A 23,507-nucleotide genomic window follows, 5' to 3' on the forward strand; every position below is an offset into this window, starting at 1 on the left:
GGCAATACTACCTGCCACACTCCCCTTGCCCTAACAGCAGGAGGTCCATCTTCCCCAGCACCAGACAACCAACTCGGAAAGTTTCTGGAAGGGCCGTGCACCGCTTTGAAACCCCAACCAGAAACTGACGCCTGGGGAAAGGTACAGGCTGCAGGAAACTCCCCAGACAGGTGTTTCCAGATGCAAGAAAGAGCCAGGAAGCTGCCTTTGGGTGAATGCCATGGCACCTGCAGTGGAGGAAGGCTGACTAAACAAAGGGGGAATCTCTGAGGAATGAAGAGACTGGACACACAAGAGAGGGAAACACACACAGCTAGTTGACGCTTTCATCCATAAAAACATTTAAAGCTGCATCAACTACCTGCATCCTCTTCCAGTTCCTTTTGAGTATCAGTTGGCAACTGCTGATCTCAAAGAAACAACGCAGACACACACAGAGAAACACACACAAAGAAACACATACAGCCGCCTCACCGTGCTTCTCTTCTCAACCCTCTGTTGATTCACCCACTGTAACTTCTGCTCCAGGAAACGGTTATTCGGCTCCAGAAGGCTTGCAAACATTAGGCACTCTAAAGCATATTCATGCCCTAGAAAAAGAACAGGGATGATCAATAGGGTCTGCACTGAAGTCAAGGTTAATGCTCCTCAGGTTCTCTCTCTCTCTCTCTCTGTCAGCCCACTGGAGCTGCCACGTACGCTGATGCTCAGCCTTAGGATTCCAACATGGGGAGGGGTGGGGGGGGCCCTGCCAGTCAGTGACAAAACACTGGGCTAGATGGACCAAGAGTTCTGACTCAGTATAAGGCGATTTCCAAGGCTGGGAAGTTCTGCTAGATATTCCTATGAGCCCACTGTATTCTCTATTGGCTGCTTCACTTACAGTCACTCCCTATCCTCCTCCTCCATTATAACCTTAGAAGTGTGCCGTTCTAGCTCCTGACACTGAGGGGTGGAAAAGAAAAAGGCTCAAAGCTGAGAGAAGGGTCATTGCAGTACCCACCTGGCCAAAGCAGTGTGTCTTCAGCAAGGTCAGCTGCCGTGTCTAGCGAGGCCAGCATTGTTTCTGGCGTCCCTTCAAATATCCGACCTAGACAATAGGAGCAAGGATTGATTTCAGAAGAAAGGGAGAATAAGGCAGGAGTGCAAAAAGTGCAGCCTTTGGGTGAGAAGCAGCCCCAATCCCTGCCTGGTAACCCCCAGGCCCCCATTATTCACCGCTGCTGGAGAAACAGCAGCAGCACTGCTCCACCCAAAAGGAAAAAAATGCTAAAGGAACAGGCTCCATGGTTCCTGGCATAGAAGTCTCGCTCCTAGAGTATCACAGAGCTTCCTAGGAAGCAGTAGACCAAGGCTCCTGCCTGCTTCCTAGGAGACTCTAGGAATGGGGCTTCTATGACAGAAGCCACAGTGCCCATTCCTAGAGCCTTTTTTCCTTCCTAAAAGTTCCCAGGAGACAATTGGTAAAGTAGAGATTGGGCCAGGGTGGGTGGGATGGAGGGCAGGCTTCAGGCTTCAGCCTCCTCCCTCCCCACAGCAACCCCCCACACACACACACAGCAAACCCTGTGAGTGTGAGTGGGGTGGGTGAGTGGGGTGAGTGTGAAGGGATGGGGGAGTTGTATGTGAGTGTGAGTGCATGTGCATTGCAAGTGGCGGAAGGTTGCACTAAACCCTGGGAGCACAAGACCCGTGCATTAACTACCATTCCCAAGTGGCTTAGAGGAGGCAGGTTCACATCTTAGCCCCCACTGGTGGGAAGCAGGAGTTTCCCCTGGAAAAAAGCAGCTTTCTTTCTCCCACTCCCACCCCCTCAGCTGCTGACTTACCACAGCCAGAGAGGAAGAGGAGATCTCCTGAGAAGAGAGAGGCTGGCCCTTCAAAAGGTTTCCCATCCAGTACATAAACCATGTGCCCCACCGTGTGTCCAGGAGTGAAGAGGGCCTTGAAGTTCAAGCGTCCAACTGTGACAGTCTCTTTGTCCGAGAGGGGACTAGAACACAACATCGGGGTTACGGTCACAAGGGTGGAAGGACTAACATTTAAGCAGCTTAGAAGGCCTTAGCAGAGCATTCAGGAAGCTGGGGGTGGGGGTGGGGGTGGAGGGCGTCCCTGACCTGCCAAATACTTCCTGTGGGCAAATGACCCAGTGGCTTGCCTTAAAGACTCAGGAACGACGGGCAACTGTTATGTGCTTCACTTGCTTCCCCGCCGCCCTAGGAACTGCAGGCTCGTTAGTACAGTCTCCTGGACAGTTATCGGCTAATTGGGGGGGGGGGGGAGGAATTCCAGGCTCAGCAGGGGAACATTTTCTCCAAACGAAAGGTCACTCACTTTGTCAGTTCAGGGATGTCATCATGACTGCTGCCATAGACTCTGCAGGAGCTGTGCCGCCGCAGTAGTGCTGCGTTCCCCCCGCTGTGATCCCTGTGAGAGGAGGTGTGTGAGTTGCAAAGCCAGGGGCAGCTCATCTTTCTTACCCATCCCCACCTTGCCTTCCTGACTTCGGCACCCAGAGCCAGTGGTTCATCCCCAAAGAAGACAGGATGGGATGATGCCCTCCCGGTTGTCATTCTGGGTCACGGGGGACGAAGATCAGGGAAGCCCAATGGTGATTTTCTCCCCCTGCCCCCAACTTTTGCTAACTCCTCTTGCTAACAGAGGGTTGCAAAGAGTTTGCTCAGCACATACACGTTTGGGGGCCTTCTAACTCTCTTGCCTGCAGCCCACCAAGGGAAAGGGAAGGAGGGACAAACACACCCCACTTACCAATGCTTGTGAGTGCATAGGATGGCCTCCAGCGTCACTCCCTCTTGCTCAATGACAGACTGCAAACCAAGAGAAAGAAAGGTTTATAGGAGCGGCCACTGCCCTGCAGCATCCCAATGGCATCAGTCTTAAGAGCGCTAGCCCCAAACACAGGAATCCTCCAAGTTGATTGCTTTCTGTTTCTCCTCCCCAGCAATATAGGAGCAGGTGCAGATTGCCCACCAAAGACGCGGGGGTGATGGGCTTTAGAGCATATACCCAAATTCAGTGCCTTCCGGACGGTTTCGGACTAGAACTCCCAGAATTCCTGACCATTGGCCGTGTGAGCTGGGGCTGACGGAAATTGAAGTCCAAAACACCTGGAAGGCAATAAGTTGGGGAAGGCTGCTGGCACTCAGCAAACAGGATCACAGCACACCTGGATCAACGGAGAGAGATAAAGCAAGCGCTTCCTGTTTCAGGGGCTAAATCAGTCTCACGGAGGGCCCTTCAGATATGACCTCTGAATCCTAGAGGCAAGAAAGATTGGCTTTGGGAATGACTAATGCAGGTAGCATCACAAGCAAGTTTGAAGGGCAGAAACTTGCAAATGTACAGATGGGCAAGAAACTCGTCCGGTTCACATTTCAATGCAAGCTTACCAAATCCGCACTTCCCGAAACTAAACATGAAACAGAACAGTTTGCCATTGAAATCAGTACATTTCTGAAGTTTGCGATGCCGTTCACAAAACAAAAAATGCACACAAAAGATGTGTCCCTTTCCCAAAAAAAGTGCACAAAAAGTCACGTATTTCAAAATGTGTACAAACAAAAAAACCTGCATTCACTGGAAAAACTACTCGGGGGGAAAAACATGCAGATATTTTAAGTGTGCTTACATGAGTTTTTTTTTAAAAATGTACACAAAAATACCTACAAATTTTTACAGGACAAAAAAGATGTCACAATGCTATGCGGAACGAAGAAGGCAGAACAAACTTAACAGTGGGGTGGGGGGGAGAGAACTTGAGTGAACTCAAGCTTGACAGATTTGCCCTTGCCTATGTGAATCTCAACAGTGGATCTCCCACTGCCTGGACTTCTATTATTCATTCCCCACCACCTGCATACAAGGATTGGGAGCAACATAGCCAACCTTCATGACTCAGAAGCCGAATCTACTCCAATGCTGTGAATAAGGGGAAACTGGGCTTAGCGGAGAGGGAGGACAGGGTAACACTTGTTGATGGGACTCTGGCAGTATTGGCAATAACTCTAATTTAAATTGGGGGTTGCTACATTTTTCCCAGGAGCATAACTCACTGCATCATTGGCCATTTCTAAACGGGGCATTTATCGCATGCTTGTGATTGGCCACTTACGGAAGTTTGCAGGTTCTGTATACGACGTTGTTATCTTCCAGGGCACCTCCTGCTCTTTATTACCTCTATTGTGTTGTTTCTCATGACAATGAAAGTCTGGCATTTTCCCTCCTCCCTATGTAAGTGGAGGTGTGCTGACAATATGGCAGGTTTTTGCAAATAATGGTGCAGTGCCATCTAATGACTTTATAATGAAACATCTAGAACTTTCTGACAAAGGGGGTGGGGGGGAAGGAGGAGGAGGAGGAGGAGGAGGAGGAGGAGGAGGAGGAGGAGGAGGAGGAGGAGGAGGAGGAGGAGGAGGAGAAGAAGAAGAAGAAGAAGAAGAAGAAGAAGAAGAAGAAGAAGAAGAAGAAGAAGAAGAAGAAGAAGAAGAAGAAGAAACAACCAGATGGAAAGGACCTGATCATAATCCCAAAAGGAATCCAGAAGCAGAAGCCCTGGTAAATTGTGGGATTTTAGCCTGGTGTAGAAATGCTCTTGGTCTCAAGGTAGAACACTGTGTCAGTGTTCTTGACTTGCCCCCTTCCTTTGCCCACCTTTTCAAGTCAGTCTATACATGCCAAGCCTTTAGCCATGGGGCAGCACTATCTTCTCCAATGAAGTGACGTAATACCAGAACATCTATCCTATAGCCACTCTCTCCAGCTATATAGAGGTTACTGGAATGGACAACAGAGCTCTTTGTAGTCAGCTTGTGTAGTAGTTACCTCTTGTAGTTGAGGGATGGGCAACTGGTCCAGATGTTGTTGGACTTCCATCATTCCTCACCACTGGCTATGCTGGCTAGGGCTGGGGTGGGTGGGTTTGCAGACCACCAACATCTGGAGGACCACAATTTCCCCACCTCTGCTGTAAAGCATGCAATCAAGACTTCGTATTTGAGGGTCTGGAGACGTTTAGGATGTTTCCCAGTACTTATTAAGATGTTCTTTCTACGACCATCCTAGGCATAAATTTTTCGTTATCATTCCACGATGGCTGTCAGAACAGATATGTGTTCTTCTTTCTGGCACTGATGTTTTTATCACTGTCCAGGTAACTAAATTTGCACTGGCAGAAAGGACTATATGTGCCAAATCCCAAACGGCTTAGGAGGGAATTCTGTTAGATATGTATATTTAGTATATATAAACATGTGATTGTATTGTACTGTTTTTCTTTTTATGTATATTGTGGTGGCCTCTGGCGCTAAACAATAAAATTACTACTAGTAGTAGTACTGCAGCCAAACATTGCTTTTTAGCAAGGGTGTCTCCTGGTTTGCTTTTGTGGCATTTCCTTGCAGGTATGGGCATATTTGTAGCTCTTGCTGCTGTAGCACTATTTCATTGGAATCAGCATAGCCCTAGTGTCCCAGTACTGGGGAAAAGGCATAATAATATAATAATAATAATAATAATGATGATGAAGATGATGATGTAGTAAATCATCACAGTGCTACTAGACCAGCCTTTCCCAACAGGGTATCCTCCAGATGTTAAATGTGGATTATAAATCCCATCATCCCTGTCCACTCCCCATCCCACTGGGAGGAGGCTGGCCTAGACAAACCACCTGAAAGGAAGCCCTGGCCCAAGGGAGTGGGTGGGGTGTAGGAACTGTTTACAGCCCACCCTCTTCCAGTTCTGAATCTGAATACCTGACCTTTTCTCTGCCTTGGGTCAATCATCCTGGCTGTCTCATCCGGCCACCCCACACGCCCCTGCAGGCTGCAGCTGAAAGAAGCGCACAGCTGCATCTTGAGCCTAACAGGAAGAGCCAGCCGGACGGGAGCCTTTGAAGAGAAAAAAAGAAACAGGCCCCGAGCAGGAGGGATGGTGCTCATCACGTGAGGCTGCTGCTCTAACCTTGGGATGACCTTGGCAGTGCTCAGCTCCTAGTTAGCAGATTGCTTTCCTGTCCATCTGCAAGGAGGCAGGGGTCAAAAGCCTCCAGAGTACACAGTAGGCTTGCAGGGAGGAGGTGAAGCCAATCACAGATTTAAATCTCCTGAGCGAGATCGCTGAAAGCAGCAATCCTGCTGAAGGAAATCAAGCAGATATGTCCTTGGGTGGGGATGGCAGGCTAGAACAAAGGCAAACAGAATTCAATGCACCAAACCGACTGTGTATTTAGAAAAGGAACTGCATGTGCCATGTTCAGTCAGTGTCTTAGCAGCACTTCCTCGAGAGAAGCTTGCACATCTGTGATCTAAATGCTGGCCATATTGGGGCGTTAAGGAATCCAAACTCTTCTCCTTCCCTCAGACTCGTGGCTGATTCTAGGGCAATACTAGTAGCACGGGGGATACTTTTCTCTCCTGGCCCTTTCCCCTGCAGTGCACCCAAATCCAACGCACTCTTATGCCTTTGCGTGCTCCCGCTCTCCCATTACCATCTCCACGAACACAAGCCAGGAGTGGACAACCTGTGGACTCCATTGGGCATGCTGGCTGAGGCAGATGGGCTTTGGAATCCAAGAACACCTGGAAGACCACAGGTTTCCAGCCTCTGGCATAGACCAGATGTGGGCAGACTTTCAGGCTTAGGGTCTAACTTCGTCTTTCTGCTAGAACCTTGTGACCCACCAACCAGAGCCTGATACAAAAGAAATACATTTAGAATTAAAGAATTCTGAGCCCAGGAATTCGTTCTGAGTACTAGAACTGAACGGAGATCACAGTTCTACCGCACCAAAATAATTCCTAATTACCAACTCCCTTACCTCAGCTTACTTCATTCTAACAGCGTAATTTAGGGCAGAAGCGGGGAGTGTCATCTTGTTGTTGCTATTGTTAAACAGTCGGGAGTCAGAGATCTATTTCAATTCACCCAGGGCTTGTCTATACGCTCTATATACTTCATCATGGCTGTGCAGCTGCGCCCCGTTGTTTCTATGACGCAGCCACAACGTGATATTCCCTGTGAAGCTGCACTTTTCCAATGTGTCATTTTACTGTGATCTTTTACGTTGCTCCAATGTCTCGATGGCTGTTTGTGCATCTATCATTGGTGGCTTCAGTTTGGATTAAGAGAGTGGGTGTAGTTAGGGGCGGATCCCAGTGAAGGGTAGATGCGGGAATACAGGGCAGGGAGTGGGCTCAACAAGCCCCAGGTGAGTGTTTAGTAATGGCTGCCACGGCAATATTAAAGTTTGGAGAATGAAAGTAAGGGCAGTTCTTATGTATAGTGCAGAAGTTCAATGAACTGTAGCAGCGCAGATGCACAGCTACAGGCTTTCACAGCTACAATGTTGTGCACAGTTGCCAGAAAACAAAAACAAAAAGGGTTTTTGGTCCCTCAATATTTGATGTCCGTTACTGCCGTCTGACAACGGTGCTGAGAATTTCCTGACTGGATAGCCAGTGCTCACTTCTGCCAAGTAACCCTGTTGCTGCCACTTTGCAGTAGTGATGCTGCAGAGTTTGGGGGGGATCAGTAGGCAAAGAGGCGTCGTATAGATGCCCCACCAGAGATCTACCATCGTTACCCAGAGGACCTTCTCTTCTGCTGCTCCCAGACTGTGGAATGGCCTGCCAGAGGAGACACGTCAACTTATCAGTCTATTAGCATTTAAGAAAGCAATTAAGGCTGATCTCTTCTGGCAGGCCTATCCAGTGGAATTTTAGGATGTATTTAGAATGTTTTTAGGATGCTTTAACAATGTATATTATGTTTTAATACAGTTTTATGTATTTTATATTTGCTGCTGTTCCCCGCCTCGATCAGAATGGAGGTGGGTAAGAAATAAATAAATTATTATTATTATTATTATTATTATTATTATTATTATTATTATTATTATTATTATATCCCAATCTGCTTTCTGCCCAACCCTTGTGTATACTATTCCTCGGTCCTATGAGTTAGTCTAATAAGTTTACTCGGTTACTGAGGATTCTTCTGTGAGTGCAAAGTATCTGGACCAGGTGATGATCAAAACCTTCAATTCCTTCAATGCTATGGTTTGCATCAGACTTTCTCAAGCTAGTCCCCTCCAAATGTTTTGGACTACAACTCCCAGCATTCCTGACCACTGACCATGCTGGCTGGGGCTAACGAAGTCCAAAACATCTGTAAGGCACCAGGTTGAGGAAGGCCACTTGGATATGCTGACTGCATTAGTGGGAAAGGCCATTTCCTTTTCAATTTTTTAAATAGGTGTGATTTACATTACCAGGGATACTTGCAGAATAAAAGAAGGGAAGAAGGAACGGGAGATGACACAGTCGGTTTCTCTCACCTGTATTGCCAAAGGGTCAGAGGGGTCCACAGCTGCAGCGCAGTTTGAGCCAGTGTCAATAACCAGGTAGCTGTAGTTATTGGAGAGGACAGGGATGGGCAGAATCTTCACTCCTGAGATGACCCAACACAGAGCACAGAAGGAAGCAGGAATGTCAGCACAACAAACCCCAGAAGATGCAACTGAAATTATATTATTATTATTGATGGGTCTTAATGATATTTTTGTTATGCCATGCTGAATGAATTAAAATAAATTAAAATAAAAGTCAGGGTAAAAATGGTTTATATGAACTGATGTCACAGAAAACATTAGAAAACATTAGAAATAACATTAGATTTATATTTCTGGGCGTATTTTATGTTTGTATTTTATGTAATGACTTTGTGGTATGTATAGCTATGAAGTTTGAAATAATGAAATCATTTTTTTTAAAAAAGAAATAAAATTACAATATTGCAATATATTTAGAGAGCTGCCTTCAAGCCAGCTATGTCTTTAATAAATTATTTAATAAAATTAGATATATTACACTGTATATCACATATTCCATCCAGTAGTTTTACAGAGATATAACGTAAAGCAGATAGCCTTCTTTAACCAATTATAATTTCATAATTAAATATTACTGTCCATTGTCTCTTATAATAATTGTATTTTCCAATCCCCTTAATGTAAATTACTGGAAGGCGGAAGGGAAGGGAAGGACTCCAGAGAAAGTTTAGATTTTTGCCCTCTAGAAAGAGAGCAGTCACCAAAAATGTGGGAACATTGGTGTAAGTAGAAAAATATCTTTTGCAACTCCTGGTGGTAATTGAAGTTCTTCCCTTCCTCTTTCAACTAAAGTAATTTTGCATCACTCCACCAACTGTGCCCATGGCCCTTTTTAAAGGGAGCAGATACAAAGTGATGTTAACGTAAAGAAAAATGCCTCTGAGCATGTACAGAGTGCTTGCCCATCACCACTGAGCAATGGCAGCATTTCCTTTTACCAGCCTTCCACACCCCAGTGCCTTACAGATGTGTTGGGCTACAACTCCAGTCATCCCCTGGCGGCATAGCCAAATGACCTGAGTCGTCACCTAACACATCTGGAGGGCACCCAGTTGGGGAGCACTGCTTCAATACTTTAATCAAAGAGCAGGTCATACTTCCAAGGCAGAGGGCAAAATTCCACATATAGCTGAGCTCTGGCAGTTCTCGTCTTTAACAATTAAAAGGCATCCTCCACCCTTGGCAGTATTCTAAGAAGGCAATCCAACAGGGTTTGGGTGTGTGTCTCTGTGTGGGAATGTGTGTGTGTGTGTGTGTTTAAATACATTAAGTGTATAGCTTAGGTTGAAATTCCTGCACCATCCCAAAATCCTAGAGCTTTTCTACACAAAGCATTTATTGTGTGCTCGTCATTCCCTAGTCATGGTTGCTTAAGACTTCTTTAGATGATGTTGTGACCCTCCAGTTTCGCTTCTGTTTTTAAACAGCACTTTCAACGAGTTATTTTTACAACTGGGAAAATGACGTATTATTCAAAGAAAGGGGAGGAAAATGCCATTTCCTCTTGATATTTGTGCTATTCTGCTATACTGCAGTGTCACCTAGAGGTTATGTAACAGAAAAGCCGGAAACACTCTTCATGCACTGCTTGGATCTCAATTCTGTGACAAAACCGTAAGTAGATACAGCAGGTTAACAGCTTCGTGCAGAAAAGCTCCTAGTTCTCACTCTGGTGATAAACCTTAGTCTGGGCTGTACCACACAAAGGTGAACACTCACAGAACTGAACACCATACAAAGATTGTGGCTGAGTTTGGACGAAAATGGGGGCGGGGGGCAGGGAGGTAATAGGAACAGAATGGGAAACAACTGTTGATTAGTGTGTCGTCCAAACTCAGCCCCTCTCTCCACACAGAAAACTAGCATATTAGGGGGAAGGGTTCTAACCTAGACTTTTCCTTGACCTACTAGTTTTCTACATAGAGGGCAGTCTGAAATGGTACAGCCCTGTTATAGATTTACAGACCCTATGAGAACAAGGCCTAAATTTAATGCTGGTTGTTACTTGCTACCACTGTATGGGAGAGATGTGAAGAGTCTGGGGGGTATTCGTGTGTATTTTTAAAAGGGGAAGTAAGTAGAGAACAAAGGAGGGCCCTAAATACTGAATGGATCAATCCCACAAGGGGAAGGAAGGGAGAATCTGTGGCAGAGGAACTGCTAAATCCAAAGCTCTGCCAAGTTTGTGCAGGGAGCATAGAAGGTGGAAGGAGGGGGGTGGATGGAAAATAGTACATCAGCTCCTGGGCTGGCTTACTTTCCACCTATTCAGGGGGGTATTGGGGAAGCAGAAGGCCTCTGAATCTAGCAGATCCACAGCCTCCCACAATTTGCCCCTGGAATACACCTTTTACCATTACCACCATTGGAGCAATGAAATCAAAGCAGCAATGGTGGCAAAGGGTCCCAGAAATGCAGCAAGGAGACAGGGTGGATCTTCCTGTCTGTCCACAGACCTCCCTGTTCACGGGTGGAAAGAGAAATCCTTTCCATTGTATGGTCCCTGCGATGCCCTCCAAGAGGCCATAAGATTGCAACCTATGGTGCTCTTAAATTTATAAAGAATCTCCCCCCGCCCTGCCACTATCCCCGGGAAACAAATGAAAACACAAACACACACAAAAGTAAACACACAGCAAGCAAGAATACAATTCAAAGCAGCAAGCATGTTTGATGCTTTGGGATGGGGTGGGGGAGTGTTAATAAACAAGCTCATTTACGCAAGTGTGCAAGCGAGATAAAAAAAATTACTCATATGTTTAAAACAAAATGCTGGTGGGTTGTTTTTTTTAAAAAAAATGCAATCAACCACACACACAAACATACACACACATGCCTGACTTCAGCTTGCTGCAATTTCAGCTGATCAAAAAGATCTCACTTGCAAAGGCTGAAACTTATTTATGTCTTTTGCAAAAAGTCAGACTCAGGGTGTTCTAGAATCCTGCACATGTTTAATAAGAAAACAGAAAAGCCTAAGTCTGCTAAATTCAGATGGGGTGTGTAGTCTGTTTGAATCTCAAATACTTGGATTTTTATTTCATTTTAGACTATCTCAGGAAGCTGGACTATATGTCAGAGTCAAGATTCATTGCCTTCAAGTTTAATCAAAATAAAAATTCAATAAATTCTCTCCTGGATGATGCAGTGCACATGATGCATCAGAAATGCAATGGAGAAATGACCAGGCACTCACCACTGAACACCACGGGCTGGGGAACAGAGTGTCCTTGGGGATACCGCTCCCGTGCTTTCTTCACTTGACGCTTGTAGAACAGGTAGCCCAGCCGGGTATGGGCATAGAGATTATACCTGAGAGGCAGGAGAGACAAACAAGGAGCTGTGTCAGAACATGTCCCTGAACAAAGGCTTCTGCATAGCAGTTTATGCCATTCCTTTCATCAAGATGATGCTTAGACAAGCAAACAGACATTTCATCACTGCTGGGGTTTTACCGCAAAAATACAAAACTCTGAGAGTCTAGCACAGCCAGGACATACCCTGCCCCCCTCCACAGTGCTCAGCTATCCAGCTATGCTGGCAATGCTGTTTCAGATTAATGACTTATATTTGCAATATGCCACCACTCTCTCCTTCTTTGTATTTTATTATGAAATGTTCAAAACTATCAAAAGCCAAGTGATTGATCATTCCTTCTATTAGCCATGTTCAGAGGTAAGTGCTGATCCTTGTACAGCCAAAACTACACAGATACATGCACACACACCACCAACTCAACTACAATTGCTACGTTTTCCCCCTGATATATTTTTGGTTTGGGGTGTATGTGTGGGGAGTGTTTAGAACTCAAGAAAGGTGCAGGGCCAGCCACTAGATGGCCATCAAAATCTACAGGGTGTTTTTTTGGGGGGTAGCAATTATGCCCCCTGACATCTTGAAGGCCCCCCCAAAACCTGTACTTATTTCTGAGCCAATGAGGCACTCAGCAGCGATGGGACCCGGAGACTTGCTAATTACAAAAAATGGAAAGAATAAAGCAGCCTTCCCTAAGCTGGCACCCTCTGGGTGTGCTGGACAACTCCCATCATTCCCAGCCAGCTGGAAAGCACGATGGCTAGGAATTCTGGGAGTTGTAGTACAACACATTTGGAGGGCATCGCGATGGGGAAAGGTGGGGTAAGAGTTCTGGTAAGCCTTTTAGATTTTGCAGTAGAAATCCTTTGTGCCCAGCTGCCAACTGTTAGGCAGCTATTTTGGAAGCCAACCTTAGTCTAAGGGGAATTGTGGGCTGCCCACACACTTAAGCACCTCAATTACATGCCTTTCAGAAAAAAGAGGATTTGGAATTTGAAAGTGTCACACTTTGTAGAACGATGCTCAGAACAGATGGTAGGAGCACCCAAAGGTAATGGAGAAATCTTAAGAGACCAGAGAAGCTGTTTTACAAGCCATTCTCAGCCAGGCCAAAAGACAAGAATCACTAAGAGATTCCAGCTGATTAAAGCATCAAGCTAAACAAACAACACTCCATCATTCCAACATGGTTACAAGGAGCTGGTGTCAACAGTGTCTCCCCCCCCCCCGCCACAGCATTCTGTGAGGGTTATGTGAAAAGAATGAGTCCACTGAAACTTTTGATTACAAAAAACAGAAGACTAAAAGGCAGCTACATGATTGGCTGAAGAGTAGTTGACACAGAAGTGACACACTTTCCACTCTCAGAACCGAGGGCCTATATCTACCCACACGATCTTACAATGTGCTCCTTATCTGCATTTCCCCCGGTTCGATTTTCACAGCATTCCATCCAATCAGCACCGGACATGATCGAGTTGAGGATAGGGAATGATGCCTGCCTGTGGTGTTATGTCAATTTCACTTGCTATCAAAAACAGGCTGGCAAAATTGACATACTGCATCTCAGTTTCCCTCTTTTGATATCAAATTGACAAAACTCTGCAGGAAGGTGAGAAACACATTGAAGTGTTATAGAGGAGAAGCTCAGAGCCTTCTAAAAATCAGTGGCAGGGAAGGAGAGAAAGGGAAATGGTCCATAAAATGATGGGGATGCTGCAGTATGAGGCAGCTTTGCTTGTGTTCACCACTTCTTTTCATCATTTGTTTAAAAAGGCTCCAGCGCCTAGAACAACTGTGTGAGAGTGATACAATAAGGGAATACTCTTGGATTGGAAGACCTAAGCCTTTATAGAGGTGCACAAAATGGCACCAGTATTGAGGTATTGTCCCTCATCATTGGTCATGTCACAAACACAGTCCAATAGGTCCTTAATAACACTTGGATAGCAGTCATCTCAGCACTTAAAGTCATAATGGAAGTGTTAGCAGAGAAGAGAGAGCGGGGAGAACATATGTTCCCTGCAACAACATAATGCAGCTTTTGTGCCCTAGATCACATTAAGCCCTGGATCCATTTTTGGCACTTGTTCAGTGGTTCACAATCCCTTCACATAAAGGGATCCAGCAATAAAAAGTTTCCCTTGGGAGGGAACTCTTGACACAGAAGTGAAACTGTAATTGCTCCTGGCAATTCATCCACAAGTGTCTCATAACTCCTAGAGGTCCTTTTTCATCTTCAGCTTCCAGGGGAAAGCCTGAAACCAGGATCATGCCAATATTTTCTCTAATGATTTGTGGTGGATACAGCAAAATGTGGCAACAGATCATGACTATGGTGAATTGAGGATCAGCACTATACTATAGTACTGGAAGAATACTGGTAGAGATCAGTGCAAATTGATCCAGCCAGACATTTGTTGACATGGGAGTGCAGAGAATCTCTTTAGAACAGAATTTCAGGCCCTATAACTGGAATCTGCCTCTGCATTAACAAAACCAATGCCAATGGGGAAAAACAAGCCCTGTGCATTGCAGGGTCGGTGTTCCCTGGCATGCCAGCAGAGTGCATCAGCAACTGCATGTGTACAGTATCACAAGCACTACGTAGTAATCAGGCTGCTTATCTCAGAAAATCAAACCCTCACAGCGGTTTGAGATCCAGCCAATTCCCCCCCCCTCCCACCAGCCATTTCCTGAAGGACAGAGCAGCCTCCAAGCTGTGTCCACAGTAACTTCCGCTAGCATATCAGCCTCCACAAATCCTAACTCCCCATATACTGTCAGTTATTGTTTATGTCCAGCTAATACAAACCAAAAGGCAAAATTTGCATGAACATAAGAACATTAAGAGCTTTACCAGATCAGATCAAGGATCCACATCTAGTCCTGCATTCTATTCACACAGTGGTCAACAACTAGCTGCCCACAGGAAACGCACAAGCAGGACATGTGCAACTGCATCCTCATCAGCAACTGGTGTATATACATATCAGGATTAATAGCCAGAGAGCCTTATTTATCTAATACTGGTTCCTCTCTATTTGGCCCTGGTTATGCCTCATCTAGAGTATTGCGTCCAGTTCTGGGCACCACACTTCAAGAAGGATGCAGACAAGCTGGAGCGTGTTCAGAGGAGGGCAACCAGGATGATCGGGTTTGGAAACAAAGCCCTATGAAGAGAGACTGAAACAACTGGGCATGTTTAGCCTGGAGAAGAGAAGATTGAGAGGAGACATGAGAGCATTCTTCAAATACTTAAAAGGTTGTCACACAGACCAGGGCCAGGATCTCGTCTCGATCCTCCCAGAGTGCAGGACACGGAATAACGGGCTAAAGTTACAGGAAGCCAGATTCTGGCTAGACATTAGGAAAAACATCCTGACTGTTAGAGCAGTACGACAATAGAACCAGTTACCTAGGGAGGTTGTGGGCTCTCCCACACTAGAGGCATTAAAAAGGCAGCTGGACAACCATCTGTCAGCTATGCTTTAGGGTGGATTCCTGCATTGAGCGGGGGGGTTGGACTCAATGGCCTTATAGGCCCCTTCCAACTCTACTATTCTATGATTCTATAAAGCCATCCAAATTGGTGGCCATTACTACATCTTATGGTAGTGAATTCCTTAGTTTTACTATGTGCTGTGTAACTCCCTTTTATCTGTCCTGAAGCTCTCACCAATCAGCTTCATTAGATGCTCTAATATTATGAGAGGGAGAAAAATGTCTCCCTATCCACTTACTCCATACCATTCATGCCTACGTTCCAGATCAGGCAGAAGATGTAGTGACCATCTAGAGTGGCTCCCCAGATGTTTTTGACTAAAATGCCCATCATCCCTGACAATTTGTCATTTTGGCTGGTGCTGATGAGAGTTGTAGTCCAAAACATGTGGAGGGCACTAGGTTGGAGAATCACAGAATCATAGAATAGCAGAGTTGGAAGGGGCCTACAAGGCCATCGAGTCCAACCCCCTGCTCAATGCAGGAATATACCCTAAAGCATCCCTGACAGATGGTTGTCCAGCTGCCTCTTGAAGGCCTCTAGTGTGGGAGAGGCCACACTAGAGGCTGTAGGTAGGTCAACCAAGAAGAAGAGAAGAGTAGTCGTTGTGGGAGACTCCCTGCTGCGTGGGATTGAAACCCAAGTATGTCGTGAAGACCCATGGACTCGATCAAGATCTGGATCAGAAGGCTGATCCAGATCTTGAAATTCATGTTGCCAATGCCAGACTTTAAGAAATCAGCAAGGGATAGATCAACGAAAGAAACCAGGTTCTTGCGGCATAGTCATCATGGCATCTATGACACAGACCATTCATACCCAGCAAATATGAAGGCATTTTAGTTTATCTGAATCAGGGGTGGGAAATGTGTGGCCCTCCAGATGTTTATTTATTTGTTACATTTATATACCGCCCCATAGGCGAAGCTCTGTGGGCGGTTTACAAAGGTTAAAAACAGTTAAACATTAAAAGTATACAAAATTTAAAAACATAAAAACAACAGTATAAAAACTGGTGGGCTGTGACTTCCACTAGCCATAGCCAGCATAGCCAACTGTGAGGAACGATGAAAGTTGCAGCCCAACAACACCGGGAGGGCCACACACTCCCCATCCCTGATCTAAAGGTCTTCCTGTGCTCTGGTAAGAGGGGCCTGAGAAATAATATCAATATGTTGCATTTCAATAAAAACAAAGAACTATCCTGGTGAATCAGAGTCCACCTAGCCAAGCTTCCTGGTTCTCATAACGTCCAGGCAGATGCCTCTGGGAAGACCCAAAATACATGATCACAGAAATCCTCCCCTCTTTGAGCCCAGCATCCATCATTCAAATTAGATCCCAATCTAGCACCTGCCTACCCCTGCTCTAGATTTTGGAGGGCCCACTTACCTATCGTAGCCATTGGCCATTAACAGACCCATCTTCTATGAATTTATTATTTATTTATTACATTTTTATACCGCCCAATAGCCGAAGCTCTCTTAAGCCATTTAAGTTAGTGGTCATATAGTGATATTTCCTTGTTCAAAGCTCTTCATGTACATTTCTCTCAATAATCCTTATAACACTTCTGTATCGTAGATCAGTATATTATTCCCACATTGCAGAAGAGGCAAACCGAGGCTGAGTAAATAGTAGCTTGTCTAAAACCACCTATTAAATTTGTGGTCGAGGTTTCACAATTCAGCCTCTTCATTTATGCTCACTCTTACACTGTAAATAAATGTGCCACACAAGAAGGGTGACCATATGGAAAAGAGGACAGGGCTCCTGTATCTTTCACAGTTGTATAAAAAAGGGAATTTCAGCAGGTGTTATTTGTATGCATGCAGCACCTGGTAAAATTCCTTCCTCATCACAATAGTTAAAGTTGCAGGAGCCCTGCTCTCTTTTGAATCTGGTCATGCTAGGCAGGGCTCCTGCAGCTTAAACTGTTGTGCTGAAGATGGAATTTCACCAGGTGCTGCAGCTGACACCTGCTGAAATTCCCTTTTCAATACCACTGTTAAAGATACAAGCATGTCACAATTCAAAACAGCTATTGCAAATTCACTTTTAAACATAGCTTTAAATTAAAAACCAGGACCTTCCCCAAGCTTATACCCTCCAGATGTTTTGGACTTCAACTCCTATCAGCCCCAGCCAGCACAGTCAATGACCAGAAACACTAGGAGTTGGGAGTCCAAAATATCCCTGGGTTGGAGAAAGCTGTGATAAAACAAACTCTGCTGGTTCCATCTTCCCCAGCAAATCAAGTGGATGCACATTTACTCACAAGGCCTTTATCTCTGGGAACAGCTACATGCAGCTTTGTTCCTTTTCCAAAGACCACATCTTTCTGAGAAATGTATTTATCTTAGTTGATTTTGTCTGGTTTTGTTTAAAGGGAACAGTGGCTGGTTTACAGGAAGGCTTAAGTGGTAAGAGAAGGAGGAGACATAGCTAGTCACGCAGAAAGCAAGTGCAATGCTGGCTTCTCTCCACACACACAGCTCTATCTTTTATATCTGTGGCAGCTGAGCCATGAGCTTGTTTAAAGAAAGATCTGAGAGGAGAATTAACCAAACACCTCAGCATATTAGCAATGTTCCTTTAGATTTCAAATGAGTAACCATAAATAACAATGCATTTCCCCAGCCTCATTTTACATTGGGATCATGCCTTTATTCCTTCTTATGGCTCAAGTCCAGTTGCTGCATGCACACACAAGGCCGTTGCACTTTCTATGCCCAATTCTTTGCTTCCCAAGTGTCTTTAATGTAAGCAGGCCTCCTGCCCCTGCCTGCCTCTCTCAGCTGTTCTCTACCCAATATGCTCAGGTTCTTGTCTTGGCTCCCCATCAGACGCTCCCTAATATCTCCTCTATTTCAACACTACCTCCTCCTTCCTTCCCCTCCTCTTCTCTCTCCTCCCAACCCTTTTCACAACTGCCTTTCTTTTTCAACTGCTCTCCTCCTCACCATCCATTTCCCCTAGCAACTGTTGCCATGATTTTCCCCTTGTCAACATTCCATTCGCCTGGCTTATATATCCCATGCCACGCTCTCCCTTATGTCTTTTGTGGATGTTAAGGGCACCCAGGTTCAGGAAGGCTGCGCTATGCCTTGCCTATCACTCTAGGTGCTTTCAAATGAACCTTTTATTCTGCAATCACCTGTCTCTCAGAGTTTTACAGGGTGACACCCTCTTCTATTTCAAACCCTCCCTTCCACCCACTGCTTCTTCTATCTTTTGTCTAACCAGAAAAAAAATCTGTTAAAGAAAGACAAGGAGGATAAAAAATTGGGTTGTTTTTTTGCAGGCTGTCAAAATATTACTGCTGTTGCCACTTGCAGAGGCATTGCAAAAGAGAGAAGGGGGTTGGGGATTGGGAATAGCTCAGTGTGATAGAGCACATGCTTTGCATGTAGAAGGTCCCAGGTTCTAGGGTGACCATATGAAAAGGAGGACAGGGCTCCTGTACCTTTAACAGTAATGTAGAAAAGGGAATTTTAGCAGGTGTCAATTGAAGAGGGTGAAATTCTCTCTTCATCACAACAGTTAAAGCTGCAGAAGCCCTGCCCTCTTTTGTATCTGGCCACTCTACTATAGCTAGTGTAGCTTTAACTGTTGTGATGAAGACGGAATTTCACCTTCTTTAATTGACACCTGCTGCAATTCCCTTTTCTACATTACTGTTAAAGATACAGGAGCCCTGTCCTCCTTTTCATATGGTCACCCTACAGGTTCGATCTCCAGCTTCTCCAGGAAGGGTGAGGAAAGAATCCTGCCTGAAACCCTGGAAAGCCACTGCTGCCGATGCCTGGTGGGAACACGAGAAAGGGCCTTCTTGGTGGCTGCTCCAGTGCTCTGGAACTCTCTTCCCAGGGAAGCTAGACTGGCTCCCTCCTTGATGTGCTGTAGGAGGCAGGCAAAGACTTTTTTGTTCCTGCAGGCCTTTGGCGAATAATCAGGACCTCTGTCTGTGCCAAGGACTTCTAAAACTCTCATTTTAAATGTTTAAATGTTTTAATATTGGAATATATTTAATATATTTTTAACTTTGTATATTTCCATTTATAGGTTTTTAATGTATATGTTTTAAATTTTGTAACGCCGCCTTGAGGTCCAGCATTGGACAAAAGGTGGGATATATAATAATAATAATAATAATAATAATAATAATAATAATAATAAGGTTTGATGGACCAATGGTCTGATTCAGTATAAAGAAGCTTCCTATGTTCCTAAGCAAAACAAACAAAAAGAAATATGCTGTGTTACAACCCCTGCCATTGGGAAGTCCTATCTGTGAGAAACTGTTGGAGAATTTCTCCTTTCCTCTGGAGAAATTTGGTAAAATTGATCTGCATATTTCTCTGCCTAGCAAAAGGATGGATAATTTTGGGAGGCCATTTGCACACTGCTCTAGCCTAGAATTCATTGCAGAGCCCACTCTGTGGCAGTAATGGCTGGCAGTAGAGAAAAGTGATTTTCTGCCACCATTGTGTCTGTAAGACACAAAAACCGTCCAGCAGAGGTGATGAAAAATCTCCTTCATTTAGATACTAATCACAACTGTATTGATCCCTCCGCAGCCCACTGTGACATGTTTGCTAAGCACTTCACGGAATATATCACTAGTATCTGCTCTGATCTGGACGCCACTATAGATACAACACAATTGCCACGCATTATCACAGCTTCCACTTGCCACCACTGTTTGGCTGGATTTCAGTCATTACAGTCAGAGGCTGTGGGCAAGTGCTTGGAGAGCCACAGGCTAACATCTGCTTGAGTGACCCAGGCCCCTTTAAAAAAAAAGAAGTACATTTATACCCCACATTTCTTCCATCACAGAACTCAAAGCAGTGTACGTGGGGATTCCCAACTAATCTCCCATCCAGCTACTAACCAGCCCCAAACATGCTTAGTTCCAATGAGTTGGCTGCAGCATGTGCCTTCATACCATACCTTAAACCAGGAGTAGAGAAAATGTAGATCTCCAGAGGTCTTGGTCTTTCACTCCCAGAAGCCCCTAACAGTATGGTCAGTGGTCAGGAATGCTGGAAGTCCAAAACATCTGAAGATCTACTTTCTGCCCACCCCTGTCCTATGCAACCTTTTTACCCCCAAAGGCCACAAGAGGCAGTGGGTTGGGAGACACATGCCAGCTGTGAATGTGGCCAGAGCTGGCAGCGACAAGAGCCTGGGCTCCCTTCCCTCCTCTCTCTCTCTCTCATACCCAAAACACATGCAGACACACATTTTAATCTCACACACACACACATACCAGGTTCCCTGTGCAGTCAGGTTTGTTGTCCCTGGGCTGTAAAGAGCATGAATATGTTGATTAGGAAGCATAAGGATCACTGGAGTGGAGGCTTTAACACACACCTTTAATTATTCTAAACCCAAGTGGCCATGTTGGGATTGTGGGGTGGGGAAGAACAAGCCAATGACTGAGCAGTGGGGGAAAGTAAGTAGAGCTCCCCGAGGTTCAGCATGCCACAGGGACAGCGGCAGAGGAATACATGAGGCCTGCTGGTCACCCATATGTGCCCTGGGATGTCTAGTCAGCTGTAGGGTGACCATATGGAAAGGAGGACAGGGCTCCTGTATCTTTCACAGTTTTACAGAAAAGGGAATCTCAGCAGGTGTCATTTATATCCATGCAGCACCTGGTGAAATTCCCTCTTTGTCACAACAGGTAAAGCTGCAGGAGACCTGCCTTCTTTTGTATCTGGTCATTCTAGTATAGCTAAAGTAGAGCAGTTGGGTCTCAGAGGGGGAGAGTAGAAGAGGCTCCTAGAAAGAGCAAATACTCACAACCACCCTAAAGTAGGCAATTTCTAGGCCACTGCAAAAGGAAAACGCTTTAGGCAATTGTTCTAAGTATTGTGCAGTTAAAATCCTCCCCTTCTTGTCAGCAAGGAGCTTGGCTAGTGCCAATTATCAGAATCCAATTCAATCTGGCTTCCAGCACTGATTTGACCTAGAAACTGCCTTTGTCATTTTGATTGACAAGCGATCCTAGTCAAAGGACAGAGACAGCATGACCAAATTCATTTTCCTGTTTTTTTCAGTAACTTTCAATAAAACCTTGGCACACTTGTCTGAGTTGGGGGGTACCACATCCCAATGAACTCCTCTTATGTTCTTAACCAAGTCCTTTCCCCCTACACAGAAACAGTGGGAGATAGCTGAATGGGGTGGGAAGGAGCAACACAGCCATGATGGTAATTAAGCACAAGGTTCACTAAACAAATTGGATTTAGTATGACAGTGTAGACTTCCTTATTAAAGGAGAATTCTGTCTCTGCTGTGAAGGACCCCGAAGGCTTGAGCAGATGGCAGAAATTAAGGCCAGATTCGTGCAGAGGTAAGGCCAGTAAATAAACCTTAAGCCATGGTGAACACACAGGGATGCATTGTTCTTACTGGGCTATCACCTCAGTGGTCTTGTTTCATATCCTTGATGACAGCCAGACATGCGCACTTAATCACCATCTCTTAAGCTATGCCTGATGGCAGCAGTGACGGAGATCATATACTCGCAGTGCCATCAAGGGGTATCACAAAACAGACTATGTATGCTGCAAAAACCAGAAGTCAACGAGATCACACACACACACACACACAAAATATACAGGACAGGATCGTTCAAATGCGTGCAACCTACCAAAACAAAAATCTCCTCCTCAAAGAAGGAAGAGCAGCTTTCACCAGGCTGGTAACAGCCAACATTTTAACCACTGACTGGTTTCCATTATATTCCATCAACTAGTGCAGCTTCAAGTGGAACATTTGATCCTGCACTGGCAGAATTTGCTCGTTTTCTAAGCCCAGGTCTGTAGAGACAAGAAAGGGATGGAAAACAAAATCTTCCATAGCCGCTCTTTCTACGTTGACTCTTTCAGACAACACACTAAGTCACAGTGGTTGAGCAGTTTGAGCTAAACATTATAGGTGGGCCAATTCAGCCTCATGTGGCTTGCCTGGACTGTATGAGCATGTTGAGATTTCCAGGGGACAACAAAGCCATAGGATGTATGACATTAGGCTCTTTACAGAGTTGAAGGGCACAATCTGTAGAACTTAATCCAGACACTTCAGAGGTTCTGTTAGTTGGTAAGACTCAGGATGGAGGTTTGCAAGTGCTTCTAGACAGGGTTACACTCTTCCTGAAGAGCCAGGGAAATGGTCTGGGGCATCCTGGACTCTGCTATCTGAGGAGGCAGAGGTGGCATTGGTGGCTAAAAGAGCCTTTTTACAAGTTTAAGATGGTTTGCCAGCTGTGTCCCTATCTAGTGAAAGTAAACTTGGCTTCGCTTATACACACTCTGGGTGCATCCATGCTAAACTACAGTAATGCACGCTATGTTGCAGCCTAATGGCTTTATGCACCAGCAATTCATATAAAACTCTCTGATTTAAAAAAGTGGGAGGGGTAGCTATTTAACCACATCAAAAGCTCTCAAATGCACACCAGGGTTGGTTTGGTTTTTGGCAATGTAATCCTTTGGCTAAGAATCACACCCCACCCCAACTGAAGTCTCTTTTTCCATCTAATATATCTGAATCCACACCCCTGACACGCAAGGCAAAGATGACATGTCTAAGAAAGATGCACCTTTCTAAGAAAGGTGCATCCAAACATGATAGAAGAAGCAATATTTAATGGTACAGAGTTCATGCTGATGGAAGGGCAGGTTTAAGCAAGAAGCTGGAGCAAAATCTAAAGCAAAACCTTTTGCAGCCCTTTGGAGAATTAAAGGTCTCCCTCTGGGGAGATCACATTCTCCAACTGTTAAACTCAGAGTCGCTTGCCCACATAAAATAAGATGTTAAGAATAATGAAATACCCAAGAACTGACGATGCTAGCCATTCTCACGGAGTCTGTTCTCTGTAGTGAATTGGCATCTGACAGCTATTGAACAAGCTAAAGCAGCATGCTTCCAGATGTGTTTTTTATTGTGAAACTGCAACTGCCTCATTCATGGAATTTTATAGGCAGTCCAGACAATGTGGTTTTCAATTTGTAGCCCTCATGTATTTCCTCACCACATCTATCTTTTTTTTTTTTTAACCAGAAAAAAATCCACTAGGGAATAAAAGATGGGATAGCTGCACAAAGTGTTTTGATCGTTAGTGCCGGGATCCCTCCATCAACACATACCCACAGTCAGCATCCTGATCAGCTAACACTGCCACTCGGAATGACCAGTCAACTGCATTAATGGAAAGCTAAAGTGTGTCTTTTCTTCAGCCTTAACTGTCCTGCGTGAGTCCCA

The 23,507-nt window shown here is 45.1% G+C and overlaps 1 protein-coding gene across 1 annotated transcript in view; it reads right to left on the minus strand.

The window, feature by feature from the left end:
- Nucleotides 1-23,507, minus strand: part of LOC134392422 (probable hydrolase PNKD) — a 39,962-nt gene that overhangs the window by 5,383 nt on the left and 11,072 nt on the right. The window contains exons 2-8 of the mRNA XM_063116748.1: nt 11,607-11,722; nt 8,357-8,469; nt 2,770-2,828; nt 2,335-2,427; nt 1,830-1,993; nt 1,004-1,090; nt 475-590 (exon numbers count right to left, since the gene is read on the minus strand). Of these exons, the coding sequence (XP_062972818.1) occupies nt 475-590; nt 1,004-1,090; nt 1,830-1,993; nt 2,335-2,427; nt 2,770-2,828; nt 8,357-8,469; nt 11,607-11,722 (748 nt within the window). The remainder of the gene's footprint in view (nt 1-474; nt 591-1,003; nt 1,091-1,829; nt 1,994-2,334; nt 2,428-2,769; nt 2,829-8,356; nt 8,470-11,606; nt 11,723-23,507) is intronic.

The sequence above is a fragment of the Elgaria multicarinata genome, chromosome 2 (assembly GCF_023053635.1).
Source record: "Elgaria multicarinata webbii isolate HBS135686 ecotype San Diego chromosome 2, rElgMul1.1.pri, whole genome shotgun sequence".
Classification (NCBI taxonomy): Eukaryota; Metazoa; Chordata; class Lepidosauria; order Squamata; family Anguidae; genus Elgaria; species Elgaria multicarinata.